The 16003-nt window shown below is 41.0% G+C and overlaps 1 protein-coding gene across 3 annotated transcripts in view; it reads right to left on the reverse strand.

Moving 5' to 3' along the window:
• The window catches only part of LDLRAD3 (low density lipoprotein receptor class A domain containing 3), a 131203-nt gene that overhangs the window by 51017 nt on the left and 64183 nt on the right, over positions 1-16003 (reverse strand). For all 3 annotated transcript variants that reach the window (XR_014001255.1, XM_081166046.1, XM_081166045.1), the window contains 2 exons: positions 14134-14259; positions 12183-12317 (listed from right to left, as the gene is read on the reverse strand). Coding sequence is in view for 2 of the 3 variants with exons in the window: in XM_081166046.1 (XP_081022172.1) it covers positions 12183-12317; positions 14134-14259 (261 nt within the window). In the remaining variant the exon portion in view is untranslated. The remainder of the gene's footprint in view (positions 1-12182; positions 12318-14133; positions 14260-16003) is intronic.

A 16003-nucleotide genomic window follows, 5' to 3' on the forward strand; every position in this document is an offset into this window, starting at 1 on the left:
AATCTCCATGGGAAGGGGAGATAGTGGAGGAAGTGCAGAAGTGTGGGTTGTCCTCCCTTTATATAGAGTCCATGACGTATAGCCACGCAAAGGCGGTGATCGCGCAAAGATTAAGGGATATTGCCAGACAGGAGGACATAGCCCGTGTGAAACCTGGGTTGTTTCTGGGGGAGCAGTTGTATCGGGCTGCCCCAGCTCGCTACCTGGCGGATATCCACTACGTGGAATACCGCAGACTATTTACTGCGGCTAGGCTGAATGTTCTTGACTCGGCGGTCCTGAAGGGAAGATATGGAGGAGTTCCATATGACCAGAGATTATGCCACTGTGCATTGGGTGAGGTAGAATCCACAGAGCACATTTTATTGAGCTGTCCCTTCTACAACGATTTAAGACAGTATCTTATAACTCCATACTTACCCCAGCTCAGTTCCCGACAAAGAGGAATCCAGACAGCATATCTGCTAAATAAGTCTTCTGGGAAAACAACCTTGTCAGTGGCTAAATTTCTTTTCCTGGCACTCAAGCGTCGGAAACGTATAACTGAATGCTTTGATGTGGGTTATCTGTGAGAGGTCTATTTCTGTGGCCCTACCTTACCTATGTATCTCCTATGATGTTATAGTTTATAATTATTGTGTAATGTTTTAATTCTGACTATCGGTCGAATAAAGAAATTGATTGATTGATTGAATAACAATTTGGGGGGCGGGGGACTGAGGCTGAAAAGTAGTGATTAGCCGAAAACCACACAGTGAGATTTGAACCAGGTATTTCCAAACTCATGTTCACTCTCTTGTATGATATTTTTCAAACAAAGACGACCAGAGTTGAACAGGAAACGTATTAATAGGATTACAAGCTGTCTGGCATTGCTGAAGGTATCTGGTTACATCTTTTCCCAGAAACAAGACACGGAGCAAAACACAGAAGTGCACAATTTTGGCGACAGAGGAAAATACACCTGTATAGATGCCAGATTGCAAGGTATCCAGCCTCCAGCAACAGCCCTGAGAATAAAGTCACCCTATTCAGATGTATATGAGCTGTTCAGCTAAGGGGAAGGGACTATACCTCCCAGTTTTGCTACCCTAAACCTCCATATGTTCACATCCCACAAGCACCTCTGAATGTACAGTGGCGTAGCGTGGGTTGTCAGCACCCGGGGCAAGGCAAGTAATTTGCGCCCCCTAACCTGTGGATTTGCGCCCCCTAACCCGTGGATTTGCCCTAACCCCAGATGTTGCGCCCGGTGTGGCCGGCCCCCCCTGCACCCCCCACGCTATGCCACTGTGAATGTATATAGACATCCTATGCCTGATCTGTACCCTACGTTTTTGCAGGACAGAGACTGAGCATCAGAAGTATAAACATGCAGGATCCACAAACATCAGCAGTGGGACCAGCAAACACAATCCCATTACTTGTTCACAGGGGAAATCCATAAATGCCACACAAGGAATCTGAAGCCTGATGATCCTAACCCTTCGCTGTCTGTAAAGAGTCTTCAGCCACATCTTGAGTTGGACTGGGATCCAGTTCCAGCAAAAGCACACAAGGGTGGAAAATTTAAAAGCATACTCTATAACTCGGCTGTTAAATTCAGTAACCTGCTCAAGCTATCAAGTCAAACCCAAGAATAAATGCTTTTAGTCTTTTCTCAAAATTCCCTCCCCTTCCCATAATATTCTGTTCAAAGTGGAGTCATACAGGAAAACGTTGCTGCCAAACATGCCCTTTATGCCAAAACTGTTCAGGAAATGACTTCCTCTGTCTTAATTGCATACTGAGAAGCATCATCAGAATTACCTGTGACACGTTCAGTAAATCAAAGCAATAACATTCAAGTTCACATGTTAAACCTAGGAAAGAGGAAATCATGGCAGAGAGAAATGAAAGCCTAACCACAGTTGGGCTAGAGGATTGATTCCAAGGGTCATCTGACCTGCATACGCAACCAGGTGATATCGGTTAGCAATTCTCTTGCTCCTCTAGGCCATTTTTCTCAACCTTGGGTCACCAGATGTTGCTGGACTACAAGCGATGATGGGAGTTGTAGTCAAACAGAATTTGGTCACCCACGGTTGAGAAAGGATGCTCTAGCCTTAGCTATAGTTTGTCAATTTGAGCATCACATCACATCTGCAAAAGAATGGTTCCAGTTTCTGGGTTGCTAGCCAAATACAAACCATGGTTTGTCAATTCAGACAATTATGCCAAACCATAATTATGAGCCCTTAATCTTGGCAGTCCTGATCTGACTGCTGATTGGAACTCACAAGGCATGGCAAGCCAGTGGCTGCAGCACCATGGAAGGTTCTTAGTAAACAACTTGAAGACAGACTGAAGAGACCTGAGACCTACCTCCAGTTTACCCTCCCTAAGCACCGCCCACTTGCTTGAAGGATGTCAATTCTTAAAGGGCCAACCCCCTGGCCTGCAGATTGGCACTTCTCTCTCTGACCCCCCACCTAGCATTCTCCTAGCACCACTGGATAGATATGATAGTCAGGAGGCGCACTGCCTTTGGGGCCCAGGGAAAGGGGATTCCTGAATGTCATGGCTCTGTTTCAATGGATTCTGTTTCTGAAGTATCTTGCCTGCCAGATCGAGGCTCAGGGGCCTCAAGCCCAATGTTGGAAGCCTGATCCATGTTCCTAGTCAGCAACCCAGCGGCCTTTGACTCAGCTGGCTCATCCTCCTCCTCCGATTCCAAGCTCTCGAAGCTCCAAGCAAAGGCCATGACACTGTCAGAACTGAGTTGCAAATGTCTCTTTTATTCCACTGTTCATTTTGTTTTTGTTTTTAACCCAGTCTACTTCCTTCTCAATTATACTCATTAAGCATGAGTCATGATGAAAGCAAGTGGAACAGCTCAGTATTTCATTCCCGCTGTGCAGGTCAGAAATTTATACACCTATGGCGCTTCATCAAGACTTCAGAACATATGTTGAAAATATGAGCAGTATTATGCAGTGATCCAGCACACAGGCTGCTTTGACAACAGCAGCAGCTTTGACAGCAGCAAGCACCCATCCTCGCCAATGTATATCACATGGCAAGAGGACATTTAATCCCTCTTTACTTCAGGAGAGACTGGGCACTGTGGCAGGAGAAAGTACTGAATAGCTGTAAGCATTTAGTGCACCAGTGGACTATATTCTTCTTCCTGACAAAGAAAGATAGGTAAGTTTCTTCAGGGTATTTTTTAAGACAGAAGAGTGCCTGTTCTGCCCAAGACTGAAAGGAGACACCCAGCCCCAATCTGTGATACACTATGTGGCCACAACTCTTTTAAGCAACCTTCCGACAGCTAACTTACTGAAATAGCTACCACATAATATTTCTGGTGCATTAGAACCATTCAGACAACCATTAAGGTTTTTGACTGCTCTTGCCTGACATTGGAAGGGAACAAATCTGGTTGATTGGTTCACACAGAGATGATCATACAGTCTCGGGAATATTTAAGCATTCTACATGCCACCGGCCTTTGACAGAAAACACCTTACTGAGGTCACCAAATAGGCAGGAGATGGAACATTAATCACCATGCATCAAGCTTTCATCTCCTGTTGCTTAGAAGTGATGGAGAAGGGTAAGGAATAGAACAAGCAATAAAGCAAAGAACCCCCACCTTTACCCTTTTGTGTTCATAGCTTCAGTGTGACTGTTGGTTTGATAAATGACTGGGAGTAAGTGGAAAAACTCTGTGGCTTCATAGCTTCTATTACTGGATTCTCTCCTGCTGAGAACCAGCTCTCTTCCAAAGGGAAACCTGTGGTGTGATGTGCATTTGTTAACCAGAGACTGCACTAACACAGACCGCAGTCCTCATAGGTGTCATCTAACTGACCAGAATATCAAGAAAATTCCAGCAAGGGTTCCCATAATCAAGTCCATTCTACATCTTTGTTAAATGGTGAAATGTGTGTTGCATTTTGAGACGTTAGGTTAGGCAACCTAATATGCAAACTTCTATTGGCATGTGAGAGTTGGAGCTTTCAACTTATAGCAATCTCTTACTAAAAAGTGTGAATGCTCCTATACCAAAGGAAGATGTCTTAACAAAATATACTAGTAGGTGTAACATGGATGTTGACACTGCCTGGGAGAAATGGGGCAACTGCTGCCTATCAAAAGCAAAACTAAGGACTAAGTGGAATATACAGTTTGTTCAATAAAGATAAAAATAAACCAAGATGAACCATTTTTTATGATCCACATGTGGTCTTTGTACAATTAGAGGTAGGGCTGATATCAACCCTACCTCTAATGGTGCAAAGTCCACATCTGAATTCTAAAAAACTGGTTAATCTTGGTTTATTTTTATTGAACAAACTGTATATTCCACTTGATTAGAATAAAACCTTTAAGCAGTTTCTAAAGGATATCTGAATTATTCGTTAAAAATGATTAAAAACAACTACTTAAAACATCTAATAGCTAATTAAAATTAACAGTAAACAAAAAAAAGAGATTAAAATACATCAACATCCACATGTCTGAATGTGCTTCATTAAACATGTCAGCTTCATAAATCATTGTTTAAAGTTGGCTGCTTGCAACGATAGGTAAGACTAACCAGTTTTGTCTGGGTTCAGACGTAACACTAAGCAATGCAAAATGTTGTTTGTACAGTGGTACCTCTGGTTATGAACTTAATTCGTTCCGGAGGTCTGTTCTTAATCTGAAACTATTCTTAACCTGAGGTACCACTTTAGCTAATGGGGCCTCCCACTGCCACCGCCGCACGATTTCTGTTCTCATCCTGAGGTAAAGTTCTTACCTCAGGATGAGTCTGTAAGCTGAAGTGTTTGTAAGCAGAGTCTGTAACCCGAAGTGTTTGTAACCCGACGTACCACTGTATTGGCCATTGTGTTGTGCACTTTTCATCTGGGAGGAAACTCCAGCTCCTTGAGAATCATTTTATCTTATAATCCTGTAGTCATATTTTCCACTGGAAGGGATGGGGAAATCCCTGTAACTACAGCAGCAGAATGTCTGCAACTGCAAGTAACCCCCAGCTCAGAAGGGAGAAACAGAGGGAAAGTGTGGCAGGAGGAGTAACCTCCATTTTACCCTACTGGAGTCATGGGGAGGAGAATTACTTATGCCAGGTCTATCCAGACATAGATTCTTGCTCCTCTTGTGGGTGTGTTTGTTCAATCAGGGGGTCTATGAATGTGTTCCTCTCCAACGCCACCCATTATTTCACTCCATTTTGGGGGACCCATGGGTGCAAATCCACTGTCAAAGCTTTTCTACAGTGCTTTGTGTCATTTCCATGAGTACGTTTCTGGCAGAAGTTGGCAGTTCTCCATTTGTGGTTGTGCTAGCAGAGTCTACTTCATCCTAAGACCACTCGCCTAGTGAGCCAGTGGGCGCAGAGCTGCACCCTGTGTGGGATTAATGAATGACTAATAAATTGAGTATATCTCAAAAGTATGCATGTTAATAAAACAGTTCTGAAGTAAAACACATTTTTACTTTGTTTTTATATTATGCATTCATGCAATGCATCAGGTAAACATACTAAAAGAAGCATTTCCTCCTGCGTGAAAGAGAAAATGGTGTGGGACATTCGCATTTCCCCCTACATACTTGTATTAACTGTTTTAAAAAGCCCATTTCCTAATTAATCAGAGATACTTTAATATAGCAAGAGGTTTTTAATTGATTTACCAATTAACCAAACTAAATGGGGGAAAGCAAATGATAAAAGGAAGAACTATTTGAATTCCTATCTTTCTCAAAGTCGTATCACAGCATACAGATCCCAAGCTCCCTAAGGGGGAAAACCATAATATGCAAGTAGTAAAGGTAAAGGTAAAGGTACCCCTGCCCGTACGGGCCAGTCTTGACAGACTCTAGGGTTGTGCGCCCATCTCACCTAAGAGGCCGGGGGCCAGCACTATCTGGAGACACTTCCGGGTCACGTGGCCAGCGTGACAAAGCTGCATCTGGCAAGCCAGCGCAGCACATGGAAACGCCGTTTACCTTCCCGCCAGTAAGCGGTCCCTATTTATCTACTTGCACCCGGGGGTGCTTTCGAACTGCTAGGTTGGCAGGCGCTGGGACCGAGCAACGGGAGCGCACCCCGCCGTGGGGATTCGAACCGCCGACCTTTCGATCGGCAAGCCCTAGGCGCTGAGGCTTTTACCCACAGTGCCACCCGCGTCCCATGCAAGTAGTAGATTCTTATTATTATTTCCTATATGAAAGGCAAGTTTCTTAACCAGAAAGGAGGGGGAGAGATAGTACTATTTTATGCCGGATGCCAACAATTACTCATTCCCATCGGCACACAATGACCAGAATTACATTAGCACAAATCAGTTTAATATATTGCATATATTAAAATCCACTTAGGTTTTATTTGGTGTGAAATCTAGTGCAATGAAAAGTCTGAACTGACAACCTCTTATGAGATCATAAGTACCTTGCAGGCAGCTGCTCTGGAAGCTTTCTGTTCCCTGACTGCTATTCTACAGGGTTCACTTATAGGAAGCACAGTAGCCCACTCAGTTTTGTTCTCTGTGAAATGCACCCAGATAGCTACAGTGGTCAGCTTTGTGGTATGGCTCTTTGCCAACTGCACCTGGATTCAGGCTCAAAGCTGCTTTGTCTTCTGAAGAACAACCTAGATTTGAAGCGGTAGCCTTAGTTTAAAAAGTTCTTGAAAAACTGTTGTAAGTGAAGAAAGCTGAATCAAATTTAAATAAAATGTACGTATTACACATTTCAATGAAGGCATAAGGGAAGATCTGAACAGTTTTATTTTCAGTGTAAAACAAAGTAATAAAGACTAATTTCCAGAAGACCAGTTGATGTTTCCATCGACAGTAAGACTCTAAATGGTTTAACAAACCTGGTGGAGAGCAGAAGGATCCAGCAAACTGCATGGTAGCAAACCCACCTCCTGTACAGCAAGGGGGGGTCAAGGCAAAGAAGCTGAAGCTGATTTCTATTTAGCAGTAGCAGGTCACCTTGCTGCCAAGGTGTTCAAGCACGTCTGAAATGAGGATTTTAAAGGAGTTGAAAAGCACTACTTGATTCATTGTGACCCACTGGGATAAGGAGGAGTGTGAATGGCATGGCAGGCCTCTCTGTAGTTATTGCCTAAAAGCAAGAGCTAGGTAGTGAACACTTGACAACCTTAGGTCAGGTGTTCACGGTTCACTGTTGGCTCAAGCCTGAAAACTTTTTTCTAACCTGAAAGCTTTTTTTCTAGAAAAAGAGGTGCCGGAACTCACCATGAACACCTTCATTCTCTTAGAATGGCAATGGAGCTCACCTGAGAGGTGCTGGTACTGACTTCCAGTGAGTTTTGGCAGAAAAAAGGCTTGCTGAAAACTAGCCTACGTGTAGCAGGCCTTCAGAAAATCCCATTCCCAGAGTATTTGTGTAGCGTAGGTGACATCATTCGGGAGGAATTTCAATCCATAATGCCCCTTAAGGCACTCCATCCAACTTTGTTTAAAATTCCAAGGGCTTGAGAGAAGAGCCTGCAGAGAAGCAAGCCATGCATATATACCATAGATGTGGGGATATCAATAATAGAAGCCCCAGCAGTTCTCTAATCCTGCTACAACAATCTTATCCCAATACAAATTGAGGCTGTTGGCGGTACACAGGTGGGCAACCAACACATGTGGCAAACCCGGTTAGGAGGCAAGCATTCATCTCCAGACACAAATCAACCTTTCCCTTTACTCTCTTGATAGAGCAGATAATTACAAAACCTAGGAGAGAAATGATGCAGAAATTAGCTGCTGGTTCTCAGTTCCTGGTTAACACAAAAGTCTGAAACAGAGCATTTTAGTTACTAAGGAACTAGGAATCCAAAATAAGCTTTAATCTAACCCATATCATAAACACATGTTTGAGATCCACAATAACTTTCTCCAATCAAAACCATATTTTTTGCACAGTGTTTGTATATGGTGAACTCAGATTACAATTACAAATAAGGAACTGGGGCTGGGTGTTCCCCACTCAATGAGCTTAGATTTGATCTTTTATGGAAATAATGAACTGGAAAGGAATAAGTAAGTAAATTCAGCATTGTGGAGAGGAATTCTTTTGAGGGGAGAGGAAAGGTTACAAAAAGTATGCATGGAATTATTTGTGCTAAACCACAAGACAAGTGAGCCATCAAATCAAAATTTTCCTGCTTTCAGCAAACACTTTTCTCCAATTAACACGGAACTATTCACCCTTCTAAATCAAGCAAGATTGAAAAACTGAATGCGTAATTGACAGATTCGTAAAAAAGACTAAAAAACCCAAAAAACCCAAAGTGCAAGATAGTTGCACAATAGTATTCAATTACTAGCTCATCATAGGCATCTGCTTTGCATCTTGTAAAAGATGTCCCCTAAAATGATAAAATCACTTCTTCTTTTAAAGACTAATGAAGTACATTTTACTGTGGAAAAAATGAGTGCAAGAGAATAACTTATCAGGAAAAGTTATATCCAGCTGATTAAACTTTCTGGAAGCTCCATCTGAGCACCAGATGCTATAAGCAAGCTATTTGCGGCTACTAAAATATGCACAAGCACAGGCTTGCTTTAATTAAGCTTTTGGTGTCATTTCATTTGTATCTGTTCTCAAGAATTTTCTTGCTTTTTATTTAGTCTGCCTTTAACTATTAAGCTCCAGATGTAGTTTGCATTTGGACTAAGCTGATGTAAAGTAATTGCACGTTAAGCTTCAGTTTACAGCCTACGTAAATAACATGCCAAAGACAGACTCAATAAAAGGAAACTTAGCACAGCCAGAATTGGGCAGTAAGGAATCAGGAAGTCTAAGCAATATTGCAGCCATGTGAGCTTAAGGATATTTCAATCTGCCGTGTGTAAAGGACTGGTTACAGGCTTAACGTGAGGCAGAGTGCACTAGAAGCCATTTCCATTTTAGAAATAAGACACTGGAGTATTTCATTGCAAATCAGGATGTGCCTGCAGCATTTGGCAGGCATTTCTAGAATCCACAGCACAGCAGGGTTCTGATCCTGGTTCATTTTCTTCTCAGTAAACTGTCAAGTTTCTGGATTGAACCATTCACTTTTGATATCTTAGGAGGAAACTAGTATTGCACTGGCTGAAGAGGAAACTAGTATTGCACTGGGTGAACTAATAGGAAGTGTCTATCTTCAATAAGTTGTACTTTTTATCCTGGAACGTACTAAGTAATTACTTCTTGCTTGACTTCGCTCTTGGTTGAGAAAAACTAAAGAGAAAGTAAGATGTACACAGTCCATCATTCTTCAAAGAATCATCCCGGTCTTGTTTCTTTGCACTTCGTTTCACCTTGGTAATACTTTGACACCATCAAAACCTTTGGCACCAATCCTGTGGTGTCAAGAGTGGTCAGAGACTGGATGAAGGTGATGAAGGTGGAGGTCAGGAATATGGTCTGCCCACATAAGCACATTATCAGGGAAGATCAGATTGCTCATGCAGATGGAAAATATATGAAAAGGCTCCCAGATTTGTTGGGAGGGTTTTGGTTCCCTTGGCAAACTCCTTTGAGTAAATCCACAGTGTCTGCTAGAAATGATTCTCACCATCTCCTTCTGGTGAGAAGGCTGCATACTCATACCTAGAATAGTCTTAACTCAGAAACCATTATTCATGTCCTACAAAATCAAATAATATCACAATGTGTGCCTGCTCTTGAAGACCAAAGCCAACATAAAATATAGCAGCTACCAGAGGTTTAAAATGCTCTGGTTTCAAATCATGGAAATGATACAAAACCATGAAGCTTTAAAAGACTTAACGCACACATGCCTTAGATACACATAAAGGATACATATATATAGAAGGCATTTTATGCAAGTTGAAGTTATAGAAATACTTTTATAAATAAAACAATGTAGAGATGAGATCTTGATGGATGGCCCTTAAGAAAGGCCAACATCAGACCATAAGCATCTTCAACAGAAAACACAAGACTTTGGGCTGGGATACTCCATAAGTATTAAGATAGAAGGAAATGTGTCTGACTTCTGAAATTTAATTTCATATTTTATCTCCTCTTAACGCTGTCAAGCAAAAATGAAAGTATGTGTTCAGGAAAAGTTTAATAAGTTTGGCACCTACTTTTGGTATTGGGAAAGATGTGAGAAATAGAAGAGATATGGATTGTGTTGAAAATCAAACGCTAAAGGACTTGCCTGAATGGGTAACATGCAAATTGGTTGAGGGCTATGCAATAACCATTATCGGATCCTGCAATCTTTCTGTTAGCATGAGACTACGGAACCGCTGACTTGAGCGTAATCACAAACACTAAACTTGCATCTTTTAATGAATCACTTATCCCTCCTGCCTTAAGGAACTGGAAAATGGCTAAAAGAAGGTAGTCACTGAAGGCCAGACTGCAGTCTCAGCAGATCCAAGTGGGGTTAATAGCCAGGTTTTTCTTCTTTCCTTGGAAAATGTTTGAGTGCAGACAAAATGCTAATCAGAAGGCGAATGTCTTCAATGCCTGGTAATAGAATACTCGAACTAACAATTAATGAGGCTTGCAGACCACCCAGCCTGTAATTGGGCAACAATGCTATCATTAAACTAATAACAGCATTGTGGGGATATTACCATGCTTTGGCACTTTGCAAGCATCATTCAGAGTCAGTTAAGGAACCAATAAGCACAGCAATAAAAGGAAAATGAGTTCACAGTAGCCAAACGGGTTAAAAGAAAGAAGAGCTTTTAACAAGCATGTGAGAGGGCACAGAAGTCCACTAGGAAAGTTGGGATTGATGCAACAGCAGATTTTGCAGTGGACTTTATTTATACACTATTTCCAGAACACACACACAAATGGGGGAGGGGATATTTGAGGGGGGGGAATGAAGTGGCTATGGAATTACTGTTAAATTTAAGGAAATACTTGAATGGATAATGCGAACACGCAATTGCTTCATTTTAAATAAGGTAAAGAAAAAGAAAAGATTTACAAGGCAAACCTACGGACTTCTCAGAAGAAAGTTCATTTGAGCATACAACTTAAGATACCAATACATATACGAACACAGGAGGCGTAGGCTTGAAAGGGACCATATATGGCTTTGAAGTAATGAACTACCTTAATAAAAAACAAAGATAACCACAAAGCTTTTGTGATTCTCTGCAGTATATTTGACTGGGACTTTAGAAAAGTATACTGCAATGTATTCCATCTGAGACCCCTGAACAGTAAAGAGGGTGAACAACTTCATTTTGTAGATGGTGAAACTGAGCCAAAACCCCCCAGAGAAGTTGAAAAAGTTATTTTCTGTGAATTAGTTGCCACTGTTAAAAATTTTCTCTTCACAGATTCTCAGAAATTCTGCAAGTATATATTATAATTCACATGGATAGCACGTGGCATTATAAAGCATCTTTAAAACACACCTGTTTGTTTCCCTTTTACATTTGTGTGCACATGTTTTGTTGCTTAGAGTCACATTTAGAAACCTACACAAAGTGACAGAAAATCCTCAGAACTGGGAATCTGGCAGCACTAATATGGAACAGTTTGTTTTATTCAGTTTCACACTTCTTTATCAATATTGGTTTTAGAGTTATATTAAAGACAGTACACACCTCCACATCACCTGTGTTGATAACACGTGGGTTTTAGCTTTTAAAAAATATTGAAGACAGTTCTACTCAATTCCTCTCCTTCTTTCATATGTGTCACTTGCCCGCAAAAGGTTGTAGACATGTTTTTTTGAGGGTTAGGCATTGGGCATGTTGTTTTTCGACGTCCTAAGGACCAACAAGCCACTGGGTTTCTTGACTGTGACACTTTTGTACAGTTCCCAAAGCTCTTGCTGAAGCCAAGAAACTTCCTGGTGGGGATTTGATCTGAAATGATCTTCACGGTTATGAAACTGGCAACATGTCTGCTACACACCATGGAGTACTTACAATAATTTGTGACATTCACAGAGAAGACACTATGGGAGATAAATAGCATATTTTTTTGACAAAAAAAGTTGAGGCTTGCTCTGAAAAAAAATCAAAAAATGATAGACATGTTTGTCCAGAACTCCCTAAATATAATTTATATAATAATAATAGAATGCTAAAATGTTTCAACACAGGCAAAGAAAGCAATATGGTTAATTAAGAATGAGGTTGAGAGAATTCAGTACCTGGCTGTGAAAATCATATTCTACTTACCAGAAGGGTTTCCACAGCTATCCTCATCACTGTTGTCATGGCAGTTATCCTGATTGTCACACATAAAGCTTTTATCAATGCACAAGCCGTTCCTGCAGTGGAATCGGTCAGTAGAGCATATCAAGGGATTCGCTGCTGTAAAAACAAAAGGAACAACATTTTGCTCTAAACTTGAGACTTCACCCAAACAGGCAAGGGATTTCCAAGGGAAATCCCATACAGTACAGTGGTACCTCATTTTTCAAGCATCTTGGAAGCTGAATGTTTCAGTTTTTGAACACCGAAAACCCGGCAGTACTTGCTTCCATTTTTGAACACGCCTCAAAAGTCAAACGGCTTCTGCTGCATGTTTTTCTTTTTCTCCACTGACTTTGCTGACTATCATTTGCGCCTCGGTTGCCAAACATTTCGGAACTCAAACAGTCTTCCAGAACTGATTGCGTTCGACAACAGAGCTACCACTATACATGAGTCAAATGTTAACCTGTCTGTTTCCACAGACACTTTTCAAGAGACACAGCGCTCCACAGAACAGAAAGCTTTGTTCTACTGCAATCAACCCAGCAACTAAATCTTAATATGTGCATCTGAAACAATCACCTCTTTCTCTCTCTTTATGCCTGTCTCCACCTCTTGTATTTTCCCTATGTCAATTTTTTATATTGTCTGCACTTTCCTGATGCATGGCAATGTGAGCAGCAGGCCGTAGCAAAAGCTAGAAAGCCATTGCTCAACAAAATGGCAAACAGGACAGAGACTGAGGCCCAAGAGAACAAATATTTAAAAGAAAACAATTGGGGGAAAACAGGAGGAGAATATATAAACAGACAGGCAAACAGCATTCTTTTCAACCAAGCCAAAATTTCACTTCACCAGTACATAAAATGTATCATACATACATACATACATCATACAGTGGCAACAGTTCTACCAACCACAGTGGCAGAAAGACTGCATGATGATATAAAATGGTGGCATCATTACATGTCTTGAGATGCCAGGCAACAACATTCTTCTTTACCCTTCTTTAAATAAACTATGGCTTCTTAAATGTGTATGCATGGGGGGACTGTTATTATGGTTATTTTATTATTATGCTGCATAAATTATGCTCTTAATGTTGCACACTCCCCTGGGATCTTTAGATAAAGGGTGGTATATAAAGCAAAATAAAAACAATAAAAATATTAACAACAACGGGCGTGAGGAAAATGTATTTCATATTTGTGCTGCCTCTGTAAGGCTAAACAAAAACATTCATTGTTTTTTAGTTGACAAGGTCAAGGAACAACATGACTCAGGGGACATCTCAGAAGATGCAGTGGAAAGAAATGTTAACAGAGATAGATGGGGGCGGGGGGGGGGAAGAATGAAATATAGCAATATAGAATTGCACAGAATGACAGTCATTAAGACCCCTATGTGGCAAAGATAAATGAGGCCTTAAAAAAAAAACCCCACTGCCAACAACATGCACTTTTATACACTGTGGCATTTCTTTTGTAAAATAACAAATAATCTTATTTTATAAAAGAAATGTTCCTTACAGGTAACTTAAATGGTATGAATTATCATTCTGAACTCCACCTGTTCACGAGCTGCCCTATTGTGACCTTAACATTTAAAAGAGATCAGCTACAAAGAGAAGTGCCTTGTAAACTTGGAATACAACCATGGATTTCAAAAGCAAAACTGCAATAGAGATAAGCTACTCATCTACATAAACTCCAGGATTCTCCAGAGGTGTTGGGGCTTATGTTATTCTAGAGAGAGTTTTCCATTTATAAAATCAGTTTGCCTCTGATGGGTTCTGCCACTAACAAAGCCAAATACTTGTAAATAGCAACAAGGATTGTGGTGCTGAATTTGGGCTTCGGGTATTAATAAAATATATTTAATTACTTTATTTATGAAAAAAGGGAAACCTGCCCACAGGTAGAAATATACTTACTGCAGTTTTCTTCATCGCTGCCATCAGGACAGTCCGCAAAACCATTGCATCGGAAGCGGCCAATGATACAGTGAATTCCACTCGCACAGGGGAAGAAGGTGGAGCCACACTTAGATTTGGCTTTTGCTGTAGGAGGAGAAAATATGGGTGGTGAAAGAGCTCCCTCTGTCAGAGCTGGTCACAAGCATCTCAGACTTTTCCAGTAAGGATGTTTCCAAAGCTTAGTTTAAATGTTTAGTAACAGAATTAATGTCAAAGCCAAAGAGTCACTTTTAATTAATGTTAAAGCGCAATAGTTACTTCCGCTTGCTTGGCTGGTGATACACAGCTCTGTGTGTGTGTGTTTTTAAGCCATCAATATAGCATAGGGCTAGGCCACTACTGTATTGGTGCTCTAGTCATTTCAAGCTTCCTTAAATTTCCCAACCAGTTTTAACCCACAAGACATCCCAGTGTTTGAATTGTCACCAGGATTTAATCCTTCTGACCACTGTTTTCTGACAAGTATGACAATCAGCCAGTCTCTGAAACTTCACAGCAGTTGCACAGGAATTCTTGCCATTTTCCCACCTCTATAGTTCCATAGTTTGGAGGAAGGCTGGGGATTATTTGGCAGATGCATAATCAAAGTGTTTAAAGAGACTTGGCCATTCAGAGCCAAACAGGCAAGCCTATCTTTTCTGTCTAGAACAGGCCTGAAGGCATTGGGTGTACAGTACCTGCTTGAAGATGCCCTGTGCCCACCTGTCTCTCCCTTGGGATGGATGAGCTGGTTTGGGAGAGATGGAGATTTGAAATGCCTTGCCTGAAAGACAAGGCCAGCAGGAAGTGTGAACCTAAATTGTAGGCCCTGGCACTTAAGATTTCAATTCAACAGATACGAAACTGTTTGCTATATATTAATGAAAAAAAAAGACTTCAGGGCGGTCCAACCCTTGACTCTATAAAGCAAAGGATGGGTAACTTATGTCCCTCTAGATGTTGCTGGACCAGCTCCCATCATCCCTGACCACTGGCTATACTGACTGGTCAACAATGCTTGGAGGAACAGAATTTCCCAACCCTGGACTAGTTGCTGCATAAGAACATGATGGGGGGGGGGACAGAAAGAACTGGGAGCAGCAGAGCATCACACAGCAATCACAACTACACTGTTCCTTGAACAAGGCACCCTAATGAAAAATCACGAACAAGACATCCTCCTTCCAAAAATGTATTATTTGAGAGACAAAGTGGTAACCTTTGTACCACATTTTATTTTTCCACAGCCTTTCAAGCTCATCAAGAAAATTTCTCAAACCACCTCATCAAGATCTGTTCTGCACAGCTTCTGGCCTCTTTGACACTTTCCTCTTCTATTCCAAAATCACAGCTAGAAAGTCACCCAAAAGCATATCATTTAGAAACCTTAAGTGTAGTTATTTAATGGATTCAGAACTGGCTAAAACAAACCAAGGAGATAGATTATAATAGTACGTTTGCATAGGTAATCCATTAGCAGTGAACTGAGAGATGGGTTTATTCTACAGCGAAGAGGTTTCTTTCCTGGGTCACATGAAAAAGAACCCACTTTTCTGAAAGAGACTTAATTATATGATTCATGTACTTAATGCATTTGTAACCCATCTTCCCAGTAAAAATCCCTCTCAAAATGGATTACAACTTTAAGCAAACAATAATATAAATAATGTAAAAATACAATTAAAATGCATCCAAACACATAATAACAGGAGCACATAAGACACATAAAATACCAGACAAAAAAAAAGGGATAAAAGTGAGCCAGACAAAAAAGTTTTCAAGGGCTGTTTAAAATGAGCCCCCACCCCGTGTGTGTGATATCATGCTCTAGAATCCCTGTAACTTAACT

This window comes from Podarcis bocagei (assembly GCF_964188305.1).
Source record: "Podarcis bocagei genome assembly, chromosome: 1".
Lineage (NCBI taxonomy): Eukaryota > Metazoa > Chordata > Lepidosauria > Squamata > Lacertidae > Podarcis > Podarcis bocagei.